A 21,247-nucleotide genomic window follows, 5' to 3' on the forward strand; every position below is an offset into this window, starting at 1 on the left:
ACATTTATCAGCATTGCTACATACCAAACATACAAACGTTATTATCGCAAAGTGACCCGTGAAACTGTTGGCTGTTGCAAGTTGACTGCTCCGCGACGGACATACAACAATATCTTTTTAAAAGTAATGTAGTTGACATATGCACTTACATATATTGCACTGATGTATGACAGATTATTCTGACGTAAACAACAAATGACTTGACAGTCGTAATGGACCCATGGTTTTGCCCATCGGATATTTAATTATGATTAAGTCTAACCGATATCTGGTCGGCAACCTATCGGGCCGGTATAACTTGGGTTATCTGTCCGTCAATAGTTCGCCATTCTCTAAGATATCTTAAGATACACTTGACGAGTCTATTTCATCTAAAAATTTACACTAAAGGCATACTAAAATGAAGAATATGACATTACTTGATAAATGTCCATTACCTGGAAGTTGGTTATTGGTCCCAACAATTACGAAACATTTGACTTTCGCCAAAGGTTACGAACTGGCAAAAAATGGAGGGAGCAAAATGGTTAAAGGCCTAGTTTAAGGAACGCAGACGATACACTTCTCCAATCCTTCCTAGGTACTCAGAAGTCCAAATGTCTCCATTCAAGTACTCGTCTGCAAGCGTCCTTATGGCGTTGTCTTGACGCAGACAACGGACGTTGCCTCCTCTCTCCAAGTCCTCCGACTCTACAGCCATCAGCACGAGCCTGTAAAACCCCAGTCCAATCCCTCCGACCTTCTGGTTGAGACGGTTGTGCCACCCTGGAAATAAAGAAAATATACTTTGATTAAAATCAATATTAACTTAAATTTTGCTTTTAATTTATAACAATGTATTATTTTATTTTGTTTTTGTATTACAAACCTTCGACATCGTTGTTGGTGCGAATGATCTGTCTAAAGACGGACCAATCCTCCACCGCAAAGATGGGATTCGTCATCCACTGTCTCTCAATGTATGCGGTGAGCGAACGGGTGGCTTCGGTCGTCGCCGTCTCTGCCAGCTTATCAAAGGCACGACGGATGTGACTGGCAGACAGCAACTGTAGAGCCAGCAGCATCCTTAGTAGTTGAAAACGCCGACTCTACGGCGATAAGTCTCGGCCAGCCCCACGCTCTGCACGTGCCGCCAAAACGCCTGCGACCAATGAAAGGCGCACTCTTTCATCTCCTCATCCGTAGTGGATGGCTGCAGACACGGACGGCACACAAACGTCAACCCTGCCTCATTCTTTGTCGCCTCCCGATACGCAGCAAGGGAAATTCCCGAATAAAACATTTTCGTGAATTGAAAACACGAGATTAAAATGCATTATCAAAATTGCTATTTAGAGTATTTTCCTTAAACTGGCTGTTTTGTGTATAACTTACCACATATCTCCAATGTGACATGCCAAATACCATTCAATCAAATATTAACACCTTTACTGAAATGTGTGAAATGCGTGTCAATGGATCCTATGGCATACATGTACATAAACACCTAATAAACAATATCAAATACAGGACTAGAGTAATATTCTCTACTTTACATACGTCTTTTTCATGAGATATCTACATTGAAATGAATAGTGATTTTTTTTCATGGTTCATAAATTACCTGTTCCGCAAACGGGGTGTTGCCAGCGATGGCAGATATCACATTCTACAGCATGCTGACGCGGCCATACTTCCTTAGAACACAATATGCACGGAAAACTCATTACTAAAGACATATATATTGGATTATTAAAATCATCTGGAACATAATTCTCTAATTTATATAATTAATATAGATTTACTCTATTTTGAGTATATCATTTAAGATGTCATACATACATTGTATGAATATATCTTTATCACACTTCTTCTGCCAAACATTACTAACCGTGAAATATCAAAGCAACACCGCAACTGATAATGTGAAACGATAATTATCACCTCATTAAAGACAAACACCGCTTATCCTATCAAAGTACAACACCCTCAAACACAATACAGGTGTTTCCTTTGATTGAAAAGTAGGCCTTTTTGGACCAGGCCTTTCTGGACCGGGCCTTTCTGGTACTGGGCCTTTTTGACCCGACTCCGGCATGACCATCCCCTGATGCTGTGCATCTCCAGCTATTTACACTGACGTCACAGTAGCTAGGGCCAGTTTCCTGTGTATTCGTTAATTGGCTCATGGCCATTTAGGGTCCATTTCTATAACAAAACCTCCAAAACTGCACAACTGGGTACTTAGATCGGAGATAAGCATACGACAGCACAAGGCGATAAGATTAAGATCCGATTTTTTTTATGTTTTTTTTTGGGGGGGGGGGGGGGGAGGGGTGTCGCTTATAGATGGCTTAAACTAGGCCTTTAAGGTTCGAAATGACTGTGTAAGCGATTCTAAGCAGATTCGTACCAATTTGTTTCTGATGGAGTAATACAAGTAGTATGTACCTGTATTATTGTACTACCCGTTTTGACCCAAAACGGGCTTAATTAACTGATTATTTGCTGCTCTATGCATCAACCTGTAACATTCTGAATGGTATAACCCTGTATAAGACATGTACGTGTATGAGTACTATTGCCGCATCTTACCATTCCAAGTGGCTTGCAATGGTACCCATGGGTACTGCAGATGTCTTGCAGTCACGTTGCAGAGTTTAAGCACCAACTGGGAGTGCATGTACATTTATGGTGTTTATTGGTTCCAGACACTAATAATGTATGCTAATGGATTTTTTTTTAAATCTTGACTAGATGCTGTAAGTCACTTCAAGTTATGCCAGAACAAAACTGTCAGTACCGCTATGCAATATATTTAGATTGAACATTTTAATCGTTATTTTCAGGTGGGACGCTAAATGTGGATCCCCTGTGACAGAGCTATACACGGGCGCACGTTAAAGAACCAGGGTAGCTCTAATCATGGTTACATTTTGTCTGTGCACTATGCCCAAAACACCTAATATGCCTAACAATGAAATCGTGGAACTCGCCGAATGGGCCTTGCACGAGTGCGAGTACAAATAAACTAACACACCCACCATAATCAAATGGTTCACTTCAGCAGTGGTTAACTTGGGTACTGGTTCACATGGTCCCTCAACCGCATTCACTTTAGAACCGTATACAGTTCAACTCGGAGTAAAATTTACATTTTACATCAACAGACATATAGTAATATCTCAAACATTAAGACCTATAGTATTCAACTGAAATAAGTTTGAACGAACATCCGAAATCAATCGATACGGATCATAAACATAATTATCCAGAACTTCACTATCCGAATATAAACATAATTTTATCAAAGCCGGTCCTCCATGGTTAGTCAATGCACCTATTCATAACTATATATAGAGTCCAATGTCTGTCTTGTGTGGGTACGTCTGTAAAATGCCCACATCATAACTTTAGAGTCAAATGTGTTTAAAGTCCTAATAAATGAATATGTCTTTGCACCGTATTTCTTTCATAGTCTAATAAATGACATTTTTTTTTATCTTCAACGGTGTTTTACGACATTACCCAATAACTGTATAGAGTCCAGTATCAGTTCGTATACTTGAATAGAGATGAAATGCGACCACAGACCACTTCCTGGTTGAGAAATTAAAAAATGTTTGTAGATAATGTAAGATCATCTAAATATACAATCTAATTGAAAATGGGAGAGTCCAAGTGTTTACACAGTGGTGACTTTTCATTACAAAATAAAGGAGTGTTTGTAAGTATCTTTTTAACTCAAATTGTAACCTTTAAATTTCTTGAAGATTTAACTACCCTTTAATTTGAATTCTTATTTACTTTTTAATTTTAAGGTTCCTGGTTAAGCTTGCATAGTTACTTTGTGATTGTTAAATTTGAATGTACAATATTTTGTAGAAATACATCATAATTGTCTTTTAAACAAATGATTATCATTTTGTGCTCAAAGGAAGCTTTATATAAAAATAGAAAAAATCATAATTCATTTTTATTGCTCAACAAAACGAACACTATTTCACCTCAAAATACTGGTTTAAACAACCCAACAATTTCATATTTAAAGAAAATCCGGGTAAATTCTATGTCAGATTTTCAATGAGAGAATCGTGCATCTTTTCATGCCTGGATAGCTCAGCCACGCTTTAATGCCAATATATAAACCTTTACTCAGACTGATTTGTCCTAAAATAATTATGTCATCAGTTATGCATACACTTGATTAACAATTATTACCTAAAAAACGAAATGATTGGAAACTATTATTATGGTTCAAGAATCAATGTTTAATTACCCTAAACAACAGAATGTACCAACGAGAATAACTACAACATCTATGCTATATATATATATATATATATATATATATATCCCAAAAAGGACCAGTATACAAATGTTCAGAAACCAGTCTCAGTATACATGTATATCAGTGAAGCCACAGTCCCTTCTGTATGCTTGCACATGGGTAATAAAACCATAGACCCTGTTCAGTCTGTCAGGGCTTCTGTTAAAGGAAGTTTGGAAGTATATTACTCCCTAGAAATGGGTTAAAACTTCCAAAATGAATTCTTTGGAAGTACAAAAACTTCCATAATGTTGAAGAAAACTTTCATAGACTAAAGCTTGGATTTAAATAAGAAAGCTTTAAATAAAAAGAATTCTTATAATATAAGTCTGTCAATTTAGCAAGTTAAAGTTGCAAGTAATTTGATTTTTAATATACTTGTTGAAAAGTAGTTGAAAAAGATACTTCCAGATTCAAATTCTTAATGGAAGCCCTGGTCTGTATCCCAATGATCCAGGTTTACTAAGAGGCCCATTTAACCCACAGGTTGTCCGAACCTGAAAACTAGAAGCAGTTGCGTAATGCTCCTATTTAATTCTCCTAAGGCCTAAAATAAAAAAATTCTTGTTTGGAGTAACGCGACCGACCCATAAAAATCGTTGCCGACTCAATTTTTTTTTTGGCATTTTGATCCGCGAATTTTTTTTCAACGCCTTTCCGCTACTATTTTCTGTTTCTGCTCTTTTCTTCTGTTTCGGTTCTTTTCGATTTGTAGACACACTCGTAGAGCTTCGGTTTTTATCGCTGATCGCAATGAGCGTTTCGAAAACATGGCTGACTGCAAGTTTGTCGAACGTGAACCGAACGAAATTACGTTTTGTGTGACAATAAATTACTTAAATAAAAAAATTAAATACAACTTTGTAAGAAAATTCAATGTCGACTACACATGGTACGATGTATTTGATATTTTAATGGAGAATGATGAAACAATCCCGGAGAGCTACTACGACAACTTCGAAAAAATGTCAAAAATAACGGTCTCGTCAAAGCCCTCAGAGACTGCAACAGAAAAATTTAGTCCACATTCATATGACAGGATTTCAGTCTTAATTGACTTTGATAAAACTTTAAAATATGTAACAATTGACATTGAAGACCCATCTACGGTAGTAGTAACCAATCACAGACTGAGACAGACAGCCAAACTGCTCATGCTGATGTATTCACCATGATGATGAACAATAGGCTGCAAAAGAGGCCACCGAGCAAAATCTTGAGTGTCATAAGTTTGTTTTGTTGAGTTCATCTCTGTGTCAGTCTTAAGTAGATTGAAATTCTTTGAAATTAAAAAAATAAAGGATCAGAAGTTAAGATGTTTGTTGTTCAAAAGTTTATTACAATGCCTTGAATAACTAGTGTTATGTAGTGAATGTACTGTACACAAGATCCAGTTGTCGTTGGAGAAAAAAACAACAAAAAAAAACAAAAAACCTACCTACCTACCCACCTTAAAAAATCTGGGTAGGGTTACTCCAAACAAGAATTTTTTTAAGGTTGGCCCAATCTCCAATAGTTACAAATCTGCTTAAACAGTTCCATAAGAAACTTCAAAGTTTCCCTATATATTAATGTGATGCTATTTCATGGGCGTCGAGACACAAACTGCTAGTTCCTATAATGCCTCTCGCTGCATTTATAACATAACATAATGTTCCATTTTACCTGCTCTCTTGAATGAAACTATTATTATGCCCCCCTTCGAAGAAGAGGGGTATATTGCTTTGCACAGGCATGTCGGTATGTCGGTCGGTCCGTCGGTAAACCAAAGCTTGTCTGAGTGATAACTCAACAATTCCTGGACATATGGTCTTCAAACTTAACATGAAGGTTGGGCCTGACCAGTAGATGACCCCTATTGATTTAAGGGCTCATCGGGTCAAAGGTCAAGGTCACAGTGACCTTTAATGGTAAAATAATTTTAAAGCTTGTCCGAGTGATAACTCAACAATGCCTAGACCTATGGTCATCAAACTTGATATGGAAGTTGGGCCTGACCATTAGATGACCCCTATTGTTTTTGGGGGTCATCGGGCCAAAGGTCAAGGTCACAGTGACCTTGAATGGTAAAAGGATGTCCGAGTGATAACTCGACAATGCCTGCACCCTTGGCCCTCATTCTTGACTTGGAGGTTGGGCCTGACCAGTAGCTGACCCCTATTGTTTTTGGGGCTCATCGGGTCAAAGATCAAGGTCATAGTGACATTGAATGGTAAAAGGTTGTCCGAGTGATAACTCAACAATGCCTGCACCCATGGCCCTCATAATTAACTTGGAGGTTGGGCCTGACCAGTAGATGAACCCTATTGTTTTTGGGGGTCATCGGGCCAAAGGTCAAGGTCACAGTGACCTTGAATGGTAAAAGGTTGTCCATGTGATAACTTGACAATGCCTACACCCATGGCCCTCAAACTTGACTTGGAGGTTGGGCCTGACCAGTAGATGACCCATATTGTTTTTCGGGGTCATCGGGCCAAAGGTCAAGGTCACAGTGACCTTTAATGGTAAAAGGTTGTCCATGTGATAACTCGACAATGCCTACACCCATGGCTCTCAAACTTGACTTGGAGGTTGGGCCTGACCAGTAGATGACCCATATTGTTTTTGGGGGTCATCGGGCTAAAGGTCAAGGTCACAGTGACCTTGAATGGTTAAAGGTTGTCCGTGTCATTACTCGACAATGCCTGCACCTATGGCCCTCAATCTTGACTTGGAGGTTGGGCCTGACCAGTAGATGACCCCTATTGTTTTTGGGGGTCATCGGGCCAAAGGTCAAGGTCACAGTGACCTTGAATGGTAAAAGGTTGTCTGTGTCATTACTCGACAATGCCTGCACCTATGGCCCTCAAACTTAACTTGGAGGTTGGGCCTGACCAGTAGATGACCCCTATTGTTTTTGGGGGTCATCGGGCCAAAGGTCAAGGTCACAGTGACCTTGAATGGTAAAAGGATGTCCGAGTGATAACTCGACAATGCCTGCACCCTTGGCCCTCATTCTTGACTTGGAGGTTGGGCCTGACCAGTAGCTGACCCCTATTGTTTTTGGGGCTCATCGGGTCAAAGATCAAGGTCATAGTGACATTGAATGGTAAAAGGTTGTCCGAGTGATAACTCAACAATGCCTGCACCCATGGCCCTCATAATTGACTTGGAGGTTGGGCCTGACCAGTAGATGAACCCTATTGTTTTTGGGGGTCATCGGGCCAAAGGTCAAGGTCACAGTGACCTTGAATGGTAAAAGGTTGTCCATGTGATAACTTGACAATGCCTACACCCATGGCCCTCAAACTTGACTTGGAGGTTGGGCCTGACCAGTAGATGACCCACATTGTTTTTCGGGGTCATCGGGCCAAAGGTCAAGGTCGCAGTGACCTTTAATGGTAAAAGGTTGTCCATGTGATAACTCGACAATGCCTACACCCATGGCTCTCAAACTTGACTTGGAGGTTGGGCCTGACCAGTAGATGACCCATATTGTTTTTGGGGGTCATCGGGCTAAAGGTCAAGGTCACAGTGACCTTGAATGGTTAAAGGTTGTCCGTGTCATTACTCGACAATGCCTGCACCTATGGCCCTCAATCTTGACTTGGAGGTTGGGCCTGACCAGTAGATGACCCCTATTGTTTTTGGGGGTCATCGGGCCAAAGGTCAAGGTCACAGTGACCTTGAATGGTAAAAGGTTGTCTGTGTCATTACTCGACAATGCCTGCACCTATGGCCCTCAAACTTAACTTGGAGGTTGGGCCTGACCAGTAGATGACCCCTATTGTTTTTGGGGGTCATCGGGCCAAAGGTCAAGGTCACAGTGACCTTGAATGGTAAAAGGTTGTCTGAGTGATAACTTGACAATGCCTGCACCCACGGCCATTAAACTTGAATTGGAGGTTGGGCCTGACCAGTAGATGGCCCCTTTTGATTTTAGGGGTCATTGGGCCAAAGGTCAAGGTAACAGTGACTTTGAACGATAAAAGGTTGCCCGAGTGATAACTCAACAATGCCTGCGCCCATGGCCCTCAAACTTGACTTGGAGGTTGGGCCTGACCAGTAGAGGACCCCTATTGATTTAAGGGGTCAGAGGTCAAGGTCACAGTGACCTTGAAAGCAAACTCGACAATTACTGGACTTATGGTCATCAAACTTGACATGAAGGTTGGGCCTGACCAGTAGATGACCCCTCTTGATTTTGGGGGTCATCAGGCCAAGGTCAAGGTCACAGTAACCTTTAACGCAAAAAAGTTAACAAATCTTCTCCCAGTGATATCTCAACAATGTCTGAATCTATGATCATCAAACTTGGGCCTGACCAGGAGATGACCCTTATTGATTTTAGGAGTCATTGGGTCAAAAGTCAGGTTCACAGTGACCTTGAATGCGAAAATGTTTCAAGTGATGATTGGACAATGCCTGCACCCATGGCCCTCAAACTTGTCTTGGAGTTGTGTCTGACCTGTAGATGACCCCTTATGATTTAAGGGGTCATTGGATCAAAGGTCAAGGTTACAGTGACCTTGAAAGAAAAATGCTTGTCTGTGTGATAACTTGTCAATGCCTGCACCCATGGCCCTCAAACTTAACATTTAGATTTTTGGTGACCAGCTGATGACTACTATGGATTTTGAGGTCATAGAATCAAAGGTCATGGTCATAACACACTCTATCCTCAGACTTTGAATGGTCATAATCTTAAAACTGCCTCAACGGCATACAATGTTAGCGACAAATCAGCTGTCATTTCGGTCCATGCATATTTCATTCAATTGTCCATATAATCCTGACAACACGGCGCTCGGGGGGGGGGGGGGGGGGGGGGGCATAATGTTTGACAAACATCTCTTGTTAATATATGATTTACATTACAGAGGAGGGAAGTCAGGTTCATTAATCTTTAGAAAAATAGTGAACCATTAAGAATAAAACTTCTTTCAAATTAATTTATTATTTAGAATATGAAATATTTTGTTGGTAGTATTTTTATCTTTAAGTAAGATAACTTTTAAATAATTTAACAATGTTCTGAAGACAGCAAATTAATGGTAAGGTTGACTGTCATTTAAGTGGATTTAATTTATTATAATAATATTTGACACATGAATTCATAATATTTGACACATGAATTCATTCTTGAAATAAGCTTACATGATAAATCAATATACTGATTTTTAGATTATTTTCCGGTGAATTTTCATTTAAAGATATTCAGTATTAACTATTTCTCATGTTATTCAAGAAAAAAACTCCATTTCTGGGTGTAAAGGTGTCCCTTACCAGCAGTTAGTCACTGTTGTTACTGTATGAGGTGTGTGTTAGCTTATTTATACTCACACTCAGCCCTTGCTCATTTGGCAATTGCTCCGTTAAGATTGTTAGTCATTAGGTTGTTGGAGCATAGTGCACAGACAGTATGTAACCCTGGCTAAGAGCTACCCTGGTTCTTTAACATGCACCAGTGTATAGCACTGTCACACAGGACCCCCATTAAAGTCCCTCCGGAAGACGATTAGTATTTTTTAGTGATGCGACGGGGAATCGAACCGTGACCCCCGGATTGATAGTCAAGTGTGCTACCACTGGACCACGGATCCGTTACTGTATGAACCATCTCTAACAGCTGATTAGATACCACTCCATCTGCCAGTGAAATTCCAGGGTACCCTTCAGTAGGGGTTAAGCTAAAGAGTTTTGGTTGGGTGCTGCTCCCTGACCTTTTTGGTAGCACCCTTGTGCCCTTGACATGGAGACTAGCTGTATTCATAGAAATATATGCTTCAGACTGTAATTTGTTTTTCTTCGCTTTCATTTAAACTTATTATATGATTATAAAAACATATCAATTTTACATATTTGGCAGCTGCATCTTACTTTTACTATTAAACACATTTCTTACATCTTTATAACATTCAAGTACATCACATTCCTACACAATGTGTTCTTTTCTCTCTTTGCATTCTGTCCAAATTTACAACACCCTAGGCCTAAAAAACGACGACATTTGGTTCAGGTTACCAGACCCTACCAACAACATGGGCGCTGTTTTTATGGTCAGATGACAAAAAGAAATAAAAAATTGTTTTTTGTTTTTTTATGAACCTATTTTTTAATATGTAGTTAAAAAAACTTAAAACTGAAGAATACTTAAACACCATTCTCCAATGATGACAATAGCCTTCTTATATTAAGCCATATAAAAAATAATAATTTCTTTTTTTTTTAAAAAGCTTACTACCCAACCTGTTATTGTGTAACCCTAACCAAACCACTTTTTTTTGGCCCTATCATTTTGAAAATCTGGCTTTTTTATTTTTACAGAAGTCATCATGGGTGAAAAAATACGGAGTACTGTACGGCAAAACACCAGATCAGCACGCATATTTGGAAATATATGAAAGTCAAGAGACATTTATAGAGAATAAAGGGAAAGGGAAACCGAGTGAGAAAAAATATGAGCTACAGCATGTTAAATCTGTGAATTTGAAAGTTGAGAAAAACAGCAAAGGTGGTACAGACTATCAAATAGAAATAGCATTTACAAGAGGCCAAAAGGTTTTTATGATGTTCGAAAATAAAACCCAGAGTGATGACTGGCATACAAAGTTAAGCCTAGCAGCAGACATAGCAGATGGTGATAGAACCAGTGATGGGCCATCGTTGAGCATAGAACATGAGCTGGAGAATGACGACGACGACAGCAATGACAGTGATGACGAAGTCATCACTCTCAACCAGATGTATGGTGGAGGTCAATGTAAGTTTCTTTTGGTATATATTTTTATGCCCCCAAACAAAAATTGGGGGGGGGGGCATAGATTTGCCCTTGTCCATTAATGTGTCCGTGCATACTTCTGTCCATAAGTCTTATAATGCAAACATGTTCGACTGTCTCTCAAAACTATTTCACATACAGTCAAGAAACCTTGGTGGAATGTTATTAAGGTGATGAAGTTGTGCACCTGGGGTTTTGTTTCCTGCTGTACTGGGGTTTTGTTTCCTTTGCACTCAAGACTTAGTAAAACCAGAGTTTTGGCTCTTGAATTAGCTTAAACTTGGGACTTGTGTCGCTCAAAACTCCAAAACTATATTATCTAGGATCATGAAACCTTTGGGGAATGTTAATATGGTGATTAAGTTTTGCACCTGAGGTTTTGTCTCCTGCTGCATTTAGTAAAATGGTTTTACTACCATTTTAAAACTGGAGTTATGGTCGTTAAATTAGCAGAAATTGGCATATCTGGATTTGTTTTGCTCGAAACTCCAAAACTATAATACTTTAGTTAAGAACCACTTGCTGAATGTTATTTAGGTAATTAAGTTGTAGACCTGGGATTTTGTTTGTTACTTACTTAAAGTATGTTGAACTCATCATTTTGGTACATTTTATTGAGAACAAACTTTTTTGACAAACGTGAATTATGGGTGCATACATTTCTAGTTTTCAATGCATTCAAAAGTTTGCTTCCTTGTAAATGTATTTTCGAAGTTGTATGGGTTGTAGATGACCCCCCCCCCCCCACCAAATGGTTTGGTTAGTGTTACAACCTTTTCAAAAGCAGGTAGGGTAGGTACATGTAGGATTTGAAGTATTATTTTTTTTTATTTTTTATTAGGCTTTATATTATAAGAGCATTATTGTCATCATTGGAGAATGGTCAGTTTAAGTAATCTTCTGTATAAAGCTTTAATGGTTTTCAACTACATATTCTAACACACACTTACCTATTATTTTAATTTTATTTTTTTAACAACTTACTATAAAACCGGTAGGGTCATGCCTAGATTTCGTAGGGTTGGGTAACCGGAACCAAATGTTGTTTTTTTAGGCCTTAAATGTAAGAACAATAACAAAACTAAACCAAACTTTCAGAAAGCTTTTAAAAACATTTAGTGAGTTATATACATGTAAATGGATGATGTAAAAAATAAAAAAGACATGTTCACAAGTGCCCTACAATTGAGAACAGAGAAACAATGCTGTAAGTCTATAATATTAGTTAATAATGCTTGTTAACATCTAAAGCTATCATTGAAAATTACTGCATTTTATACATGTATCAGCAAACCGATCCCCTCAAGTGTAAATTGGATAAAAAAGAAGAAAAGATTAATAATGATGTTATATCCGTGGGCTTTGAATGATATGCTAAAATGTTTTATTTGAAATGTTTAGACACGTAGACTCATGTTTGTGCAATACTAAGGTCAAAGTAAGCTTTTGTAAATTTCAACAGAAATGGCAGGTGCACAACATCCAAATCTGACCAACATGCCAATAATATTTCATGGCAGGTGCACAATAGCCAATGCTTAACCAACATACATGTATCTATGAAGTTTCATGAGCGTATGCGAAATACTATGGGCACTTTAATACAGCACATGATTGTCAGATTTTTTTTAACTATGTAAATGAAGGGCTGTAACTCTTGTTAGCCTGAGATAAATGTGACAGAACAGTCACTGCTTCATGTTTGTAGGTGCAAACATTTGTTGCTACATTCAACCTAATATTTACGCATCATGACAGGATGTTTCCTGATGAGGGTAACCTCGGGCCTTGGGCTATATAGTTCCAAGATGTTATAAAATTACTCTAGAAGGATTTTCAATGATAGTTGCGAATAATAAATATGTCTAAACTTCCTTCAAGATTTGTTTATCTATATTAAGCTTTATGCTGATCCATCTTTTGTGTTTATTGCAGCAAATTTTCAGAAATTTGCGGTGACTGTGGAACCATCGCCGTTAGCGAAACTGTGTGGGGTAGAGGGAGAAATGACTATTATGCTCTCAGACCAACAGACAATGAGGTTTGAAGATTCCAAAACCCACAAAAGCATGTACAGTTTTCAGCTGGCCTGGATGCGAAGATTTGGGAAAAAAGGCCCCAGCCACTTCTACTTTGAATGTGGACGAAAATGCCCAAATGGCGAAGGCACGGTGACCTGTCAGACGGAAAGTGCTAAAGCAATGCATAAAGCCATAACTCAACTCTCAAAGAGTAGAAGTGATATAGTTATCCCTAAGAAGAAAGAAGGGATGCATTCAAAAGAGCCTGCTGAAGAGCTCAGGACAAGTACTGGACAAATAACTGCACCGTCACATGCTTTAAATGTGCGACGTAACCACCCAGGCATGCAGAAAATGCCAATTCTTATTCCTATTAAACAACCCAGTAATGGAGATGCTACATCTTATGATGATGCACCAAGCTCACCTTTAAGAAGCTCAGCTGGAAGTGGAGGGTCTCCTGTTGAAGCGCCTAGTCGCTCATCAGGTAAAAGTAAATCAAAACCAGATATTGTCCAGGAATTAACAGAAAAAGTTGGTTCAATGATTAAAAAAGATGACCAAAAAAGCATTAAGTCCAAAGATGAATTAAAGAAAGAAAAGAAGGAGAAGGAAAGGAGAGAGAAGGAGGAGAAAAAGGAAAGAGAGAGAAAAGAAAAGGAAGAGAAACGGGAGAAGGAGAAACGAGAGAAAGATGAGAAAAAGAAGTCCAAGAAAATAGAAAGTACTGATATGCCAGTAAAAAAACGTTCAAAAGAGAGAATCTATGATGAACCTGAAATTGATTACGACAATAACCAAGTTGTTGATGACACTTATGATACAGCTATGAGCCCTACACCAGACACCAAACAACAACCTGCTAAAAAGCGTTCAGTGATAAAACCAGACTTATTATATGAAGATGCTGAACCAGCATGCAATAATGCTGCTTCAGCTCAAAATGCTGTGGAGTATGCTCAGCCATATATAAAAAAGGGTGGTGTTCCAATTCCAGCACAAGGTGTGGAGTACGCTGAAGTGGGAAACATTAATAAAGCTGCATGGAAGGAGCAAGGCCGTACTGATGAGGAGACAATCCATGAGGAAAACTACAGCAACATAAAAGAAGCAAGAGAAGAAATAAGCAATCCACCATCTTTACCAGAGCGAAGATATAACGAAGATGATGATGATGATGATGATGGGGAAAATATGTACAATACAGCCAATCTAATACCAGGAAAAGCAAAAAGACATGATAATAAGAAACCTGAGAATATCTATGGCATTAAAAGTGCTAAGCCAGCTGGTCCAATTATGCCAGATCCAGCTGCTGATTATTCTTCTGCCGAGGAGGAAGAAGAAGAGGAAGGAGATTATGCAGTGGCGGAAGAGGCGCCAGGTTATGAAGATCCAAAAAGCCTTATGAACACAAACACTAGAGCGTCTGCACCCATTGACGGTGCATATGAAGAAACTGAACTAGCACAAGCCAAGCCAGTGAAGCCGTCAAAGATACCACCAAAACCAATGTCAATGAAGAAACCACATCCAGTGATACCACAGCCGCAAGAATCTTTATATGAAGTAGTTGACAAGAAATAGTGTCGGTAGCATGAAGAGATCATATTGATCATTTTATAATTTTCCTTTTTATGTATGATCACTTCATTAGCTCGTCTATTATTTAAAATTCAGAGTATCGTGATAGCCTTGTTGTCAGTGTCGACATCATTGTGTAAAGACTTTAACCTTGGCCCCAACAATATATTCAACTTCTTTAGCTGGAGACAATGGTCATCAAGGCCTAACTCTGTCTTTAATAAAGAGTTGAGTTCGGTCCCTTGTTTTTTCTATGAAATAATACATTATCGAGTGTTAGCGTTCATTCTGGCACTCATCTTTTGGTTTTGAGTGATAAGACAACAAAGTCCATTACTTAACAGTAATGAATATCTTTAATCTTGACAGAGAATATGGCTTTAAATCATTGATGATAATGAAAAGCTTCTTGGGGGTTTTTAAGTGCTTTTTTAGAAGATTTTTTTTTGTGTTAGGAAGCAGAGTATTTCAAAAACTGATTTGAATTCACATTGGTCATGTTAGTGGTCCAATTAATTTATCATTGCATACATTTTGTGAAAGCAAAATAAATGAACTTTTGCTTGTAATGATATTAATCAATGGTGTCATTCAATGTGCAGAATAATCTTAAAATATTCATTTTATTTTATACAAATTCTGACTGTGTCTGACAGAATATACATGACCATAATGTATGGACATGTATAATTTCACATATTAGGTTACATTTTTGAAGCTACCAAGCCAAATGGTGACATAGTTCAATAACATGCACTCTTAAGTTAAATTCAAAGGGAAGTTATTTTAGGTAAGACATCCATCATAAGGATGCAAAGATATGTTAATACATTTTAGATATTAACATAGATATTATTTCAATGTTTGATTTATATTGATTAACCATTATATCATTTTTGAATAGATAAGATTTTTGAATAACTCCATAATTACGCTTTTATTATAAAATGATGTATATAAGGGAGGTAACAAAATAATGTTTTATATGATTATAAAGCAACTTTATTAATTTGTTTCTTAAAGAACATAATGTCTATACAAAAAAAGCTCTTGGTGAAAAAATTAAAAAAATTCAAACCTAACATAATGAAACTTAATTACCAGTGGATTTTTTTTTGTATAAATGATGGATGGATTACCTAAAAATGGTTTTATTAGGTATTGGATGTACAAATAAGCTTTTCATTTTCATCAATCCAGTGCCTTTAAATCCCCAAGTGATTTCAGACTGCATCACTATGAACAAATCAAATTGCTGCCTGTTACCATGAGCAAACAGATTACTTAACATTAAAAAAAGTAGTTTAAATGTTAATAGTTTTGTTGTTCTGTTGATAATTGGATGCATTTGTTATTTTCAACATGCAGTTTTTCAAGAAAAGTGGTCCAAACCAACATTATTTTCTGTGTCATTCCAATGGAGATAGTTTTCTCAAGTTCATTAGGTGTTATTATTTTAGTTTCAGTAATATGTATAATTATACTTTTTCTATTTCAATAATGATCTTAAGGCTTAAGATACACAGGCATAAGCCCATCTTGGCGTAATCTGCATTTCAATGAAAACATTTTATGAACATGACTATGCATAGATTCTGTGAGAGTGTCACTGGCAACTCAAAATTAGCAGTGTAAGGTTTCAACTAAGATATCTTATCGAAACGGGCTCCAGATACATTCAAGTGCTATATTAAGCCACAAATAATAAATAGCCTGTTTTCCCGTCATCCACATTTTAAGGATTTCAAGGTGTGGGTGGGTGGGTAGTTGTTTTTGTTTACTTTCCAACCTTTCAGTTCTAAAATGAAAAAAAAACAACAATAATAACCACCAGAGAATCTTAAAAAAATAATCGGGCTGAAGGTATTTTTCTTGGACACTTGGAAAATACCAAACAAACTATTTGTTTATTTAGGTCTTATTTTCACTATCATATTTCTATGGCTGTATTTTTGAGTTAGTAAAATACATTATGAGGAGATATTGAATATCAGACATAACATTAATAACATAATTCTTTCCTGTTTACCTCAAAGTTGGTTTCATGAAAAAATCAAAAACTGCAGATTGATTACTATAAGTATTAATATTTTTTGTATATGTTTGTCTTGAATTATAACCTTGAGTATTGTATATCTGATAAAGCAATATATTTCCTTGTTGATAGTTGAAGTTTGCAAACTGTACAGGTCTTTCTTTTTATGTCAAATTAAAATTTTTGTTATCTTATATTATCTATCAACTGACAGGTTTACCTGAGTTGTGAATCTATCACAATCAAGCAGGAAGAAAATTTTGTATTATATATATGTATTTTGATAGCTAATCTTGTCATTGACAAGAAGTCTGATTTGAGATACACAGCAAGATTGTATCAGCATGTCTTAAATTATTGATATGATAAAATTAGCAAAAGTTATAATTTGAATATTATTGGGTCGATTGTTCAGAAGTTAACAATGTGATTTACAATAATCATTGTTAAAGATGCACTCTTGATAACTTACGAAGATTTAACGCAATTATTCATATTGTTTTAATATTCCAAAAAAGATGAATAAATGGCGAAAATAATGGTTCCTATGAAGGATACCGAGTTTAATTTGAACGAAATGAGAATAAAACACCGTATTTCTACCTTATGAGGCTATAGTTACAGACCACACTAAATATTTTAGCATTCACCAATCATTTCATATCTTTGTGCTTTCTGCTATTAAATACACAGTTAGAATCTTGTTATCAGTAATTAATATTTTCCATAAATGCATTATTTAGTAAGAACTTAAAGATTTATCAGTCAAAATGTATATTTGTTTTACATGTGTATGTATTGATTTTGAAACTTAAAATTTCAAATGTGAAATGTTTGATGATGTGCTGATATATTTGCATAAAGCAAGTACAGCTAAACAGTTGTCTAAAATCTTGTCAGAAATACTTCAGTTCTCAAGTGCATTAATTAAACTTCCAGAGCAGTTAAGATTTGAAAGTTAACAACAATGTTGTTAACTTCGTTGTTAACTAAATGAAGTTTTGAACAATCGGCCCATTGTTAGCTTTCTACTTCCGCCAAAGTGTGATAGAAGGGCACAGTAGCCTGTCCTTTTTTGGTGGCATCATTCTTTTGTTATGGAGACCAGCCTGGCCATCCTTCTGCCTTCATAGAACATTATCCTTAATGATGCACTCTTACTCTCAAATAAAATGTACCATAATTAAAACAATTGTTTTTATATACCAAAAAGAATGACTAACTATCGAAAACATGGGTCTTATGAAAGATACTGTGTTTATTTGAAAGGAAGGTGCAGAACCAGTCATTTAATATTTGTGCATTTTCAGCTATTAAATACACGGTTACAATCATGTTAACAGTTATTTATAATTTCCATAAATGCATTATTAAGTAAGAAGTTATGGTTTATCACTCAAAATTTATATTTGTTATACATGAGTTTGTCTGGATTTTAAAAACAAGTTTCACTTTAAGAAGTTATGGTAACCAAATAGTTCTTTTGTTTTGATTAAAGATAAGAAATGCATGCAAACTTTAAATATATGGCAGTTGAAACCTAACAATTATGACTTCAGTTACTATTTTTTCTGTCCAATTCATAATTTAAAAATTCTATTTAGCCCTGAAGAGTACACTGTGCCATTTTTTCCAAAGCACCCTTTTCCTCTTGAAGTGCAGCACGCTGCCCTTTTTTCAAACCTTGCTAAAGTGCTATAATAGATTTAGTAAACTAGTTTTATGGTAAATGAATTTAACATAATTTATATGATAGAGTTTCATTATACTTTATGTAAGCCTTTTTGCTGTTGTATATATATATAGCACATATAATGTTAGTGTGCCATGCAATGCTAGGTGCAGTAAGTATTTGCATATTTCACAATAATTTTGCTTTAATTATTTACCAGCTTTCACCTGGCCCCAAAAACACTGAAGTCAAATCATTATCTTAATCTCAATCTAATCTGATTTTACCATATAACATCAAAAGTTAAAATTCATAAAAGTTGTTACGCCTTATAAAAGTGCATTTCATCATATATTTAAACCTCCGATCAAGATTCCAATAGAAAAATATTCAACATCCAAAAAAGAATTTGAGTACAATTCGTTATTTTTTAACAATTACACAGGTATATTTTTTTTGCTCCAGAATGTTTTTCTTTGAAAAATTGACATTTCTTTTATCAACACTTTTCATTAAAAAAGTACATTTTCAAAACATATAAAGACATGCAAGGTTTTAATGATACTTTGCTTTTATGTGGTAAAATAAGTTGAGATTTGACATGAGTATTAACGAGTTAAGGTTATGAAATTTCAACATAATGTAGTGAATTGTTTTTGTTTTTAAGGCAAAATTATGTACAATAATTCAGGGATGTGAGTTGTCCGTGGATAAGCTGATTTCCACAGATAAAAAAATAGTGGGACCAAAATATAGATTAAAAATATTCTACATACATGTAAGATTATATTTATTTGAAAGTGTGGAGAGACCATAAAAATAAAGAGCCAGGAGAGCCCTCAAAAGGACTTCTAAAAGCCCATTTTGATCCTGTTGCAGGATGCGTAGCACCCTTGAGGGGCATAAATCTGCACTCTCACAGATTTACCCTTTTTACAACTTTTTTTATTTTTCGTCTTGGGAAGAGCAAATTTTTGCGTAAATATCTGCAAACCAATGATATAAGGACAAAAATCATATCATAGATTTTCATATTTCAGTTTGAAAATTAACGTTTTATGGCTTAAACTGTTACTAACGGTTTAAAAAAAATGCATAAAACATCAATATTTGAACTTAAGTATAAAAATCTGCGATCTTATTTTTTGTCAGCAGTCTACTACAGGTTTCAATGGATTGTCGCAAAAATTTGCTCGTTCCAAGACAAAAAATAAAAAAGTTGTCAAAACGTTCAATCTGTGAGAGTGCAGCTTTAAAGCAGCCCCTTAAAACCCCTTGTCAAAATGGTTTCAGCCCATCAGCTGCTAGGTCAATAACATCCCTGTAGATTTAGTATTATGGGGTACATGTAGAAAAGTATTATCTTTTTTTGTATTTTTGTAAATTTTCTAAGGAGTACTTAGATGTGGTCAGTGATGTTTTTATGTATATATGTATGACTTTCTGTTAAAAATTTATTATTTTACAATTGTTACACAGTTGTTCGATATACTTGAATTTCTAACATTGATTATACTCGCTCTTCCAAGTTAAGGAGATATATTTATTTTAATTGCTTCAGATGGTACATGTGTATGTACTAAAAATTATAAACATAATTTTATTTATAGAAACTTTAAATATCAGATTATTACTAGTATAATACCGTTCGCTTTGTAATTCACTGATTTTGGGATACCTGTACCAGGTGCTTTATTGAGCTTTAAATCACACAATAGTTAATGTACAAATTGTACTGCTAATCTAAAGCTGCACTCTCACAGGATGAACGTTTTTACAACCTTTTTTATTTTTGTCCTGGAACGATCCAATTCATGCTAAAATACATGTAAACCAGTCATAAACCGGCTGACAAAAAATATGATCACATATTTTTTTTTAGTTCAAAAATTGATGTTTTATGCAATTTTTTTAAACCGCTAGTAATGGTTTTAGCCATAAAACATTAGTTTTGGAATGGAAATATGAAAATCTGCGATTTGATCTTTTATATAGTCTTTTATCAGTGGTTTGCAGATATTTTGGCAAAAATTTGCTCATTTCAACACAAAAAATAAAAATGTTGTAAAAACGGTAAATCTGTGAGAGTGCAGCTTTAAGCGATTAATCTTACATTTATATAAAAATATTATAAATTGTATATTGAGTGTGTCCTAACATGAATAAACACCAAAATGAATGCATCATCATGTTGTGTAGAGATGGCAACTTGAAGTGGTTTCATAGAATATCTGTAACTTAAGTATATTGTGTTTACGCTCTAATCTGTTATATAGCCAGAATAAAGAAAAAATGTGTCAGCATCTTGCATTACTCATGCTTTTTATAAAACACTCATTATTTGTTTGTTGATGATATAAAGTTCAGAAGTAAACATCTGCATGAAACTCCGTATGTGTGTTCACACTGACAGCAATGACAATAGTGATCTGTGGTGTATAACCCCTGAACTTCATTCATTTTTGCATTTGTATACTTCAGTAGGATTTATGCTAACAAAACATAATGGTCAAGGTAAAATGAAAGTCTCAGTCTTGAAATAGTATTCTGCACAGTTATGGACTTATGTATGGTGACCTTAAACTTGGCTCTGAATATTTACCGTGACCTTGATCTGTCACCATTCCATGATGGGTTCTGCATATTTAAGATGACTATTACAACAAATGGCATTCTTAGGCTATTATGTGTTTTCATAAGCTCACCAGAGAATTAAGTGCTCAAAGGTGAGCAATTGTGGTGTGTGTGTTGTCAGGTGTGTTGCTTTTGATATCAGTAGGTCAAAGGTCAAGGTCCCTGTGACCTTAAAGTGAAAAACAATATGTTGGCTGTTACTTAAAGCTGAAAAATGGTTTCTGCTCAATAA

General features: G+C 36.2%; 2 protein-coding genes across 2 annotated transcripts; one reads left to right on the top strand and one right to left on the bottom strand.

The window, feature by feature from the left end:
- Window positions 1–535: 535 nt before the first annotated feature.
- Window positions 536–1,064, bottom strand: LOC128210477 (uncharacterized). The gene is made up of 2 exons (XM_052914825.1): window positions 869–1,064; window positions 536–765 (listed from the first exon to the last, which is right to left on the bottom strand). The coding sequence occupies exons 1-2, from the start codon at window positions 1,062–1,064 to the stop codon at window positions 536–538; spliced, it is 426 nt and encodes a 141-aa protein (XP_052770785.1).
- A 2,479-nt stretch (window positions 1,065–3,543) lies between these two features.
- LOC128211100 (uncharacterized protein DDB_G0284459-like) lies at window positions 3,544–20,681 on the top strand. The gene is made up of 3 exons (XM_052915519.1): window positions 3,544–3,706; window positions 10,616–11,051; window positions 13,005–20,681. The coding sequence occupies exons 1-3, from the start codon at window positions 3,647–3,649 to the stop codon at window positions 14,675–14,677; spliced, it is 2,169 nt and encodes a 722-aa protein (XP_052771479.1). The 5' UTR covers window positions 3,544–3,646; the 3' UTR covers window positions 14,678–20,681.
- Window positions 20,682–21,247: the final 566 nt, after the last annotated feature.

This window comes from Mya arenaria, chromosome 12, assembly GCF_026914265.1.
Source record: "Mya arenaria isolate MELC-2E11 chromosome 12, ASM2691426v1".
NCBI classification, from domain to species: domain Eukaryota; kingdom Metazoa; phylum Mollusca; class Bivalvia; order Myida; family Myidae; genus Mya; species Mya arenaria.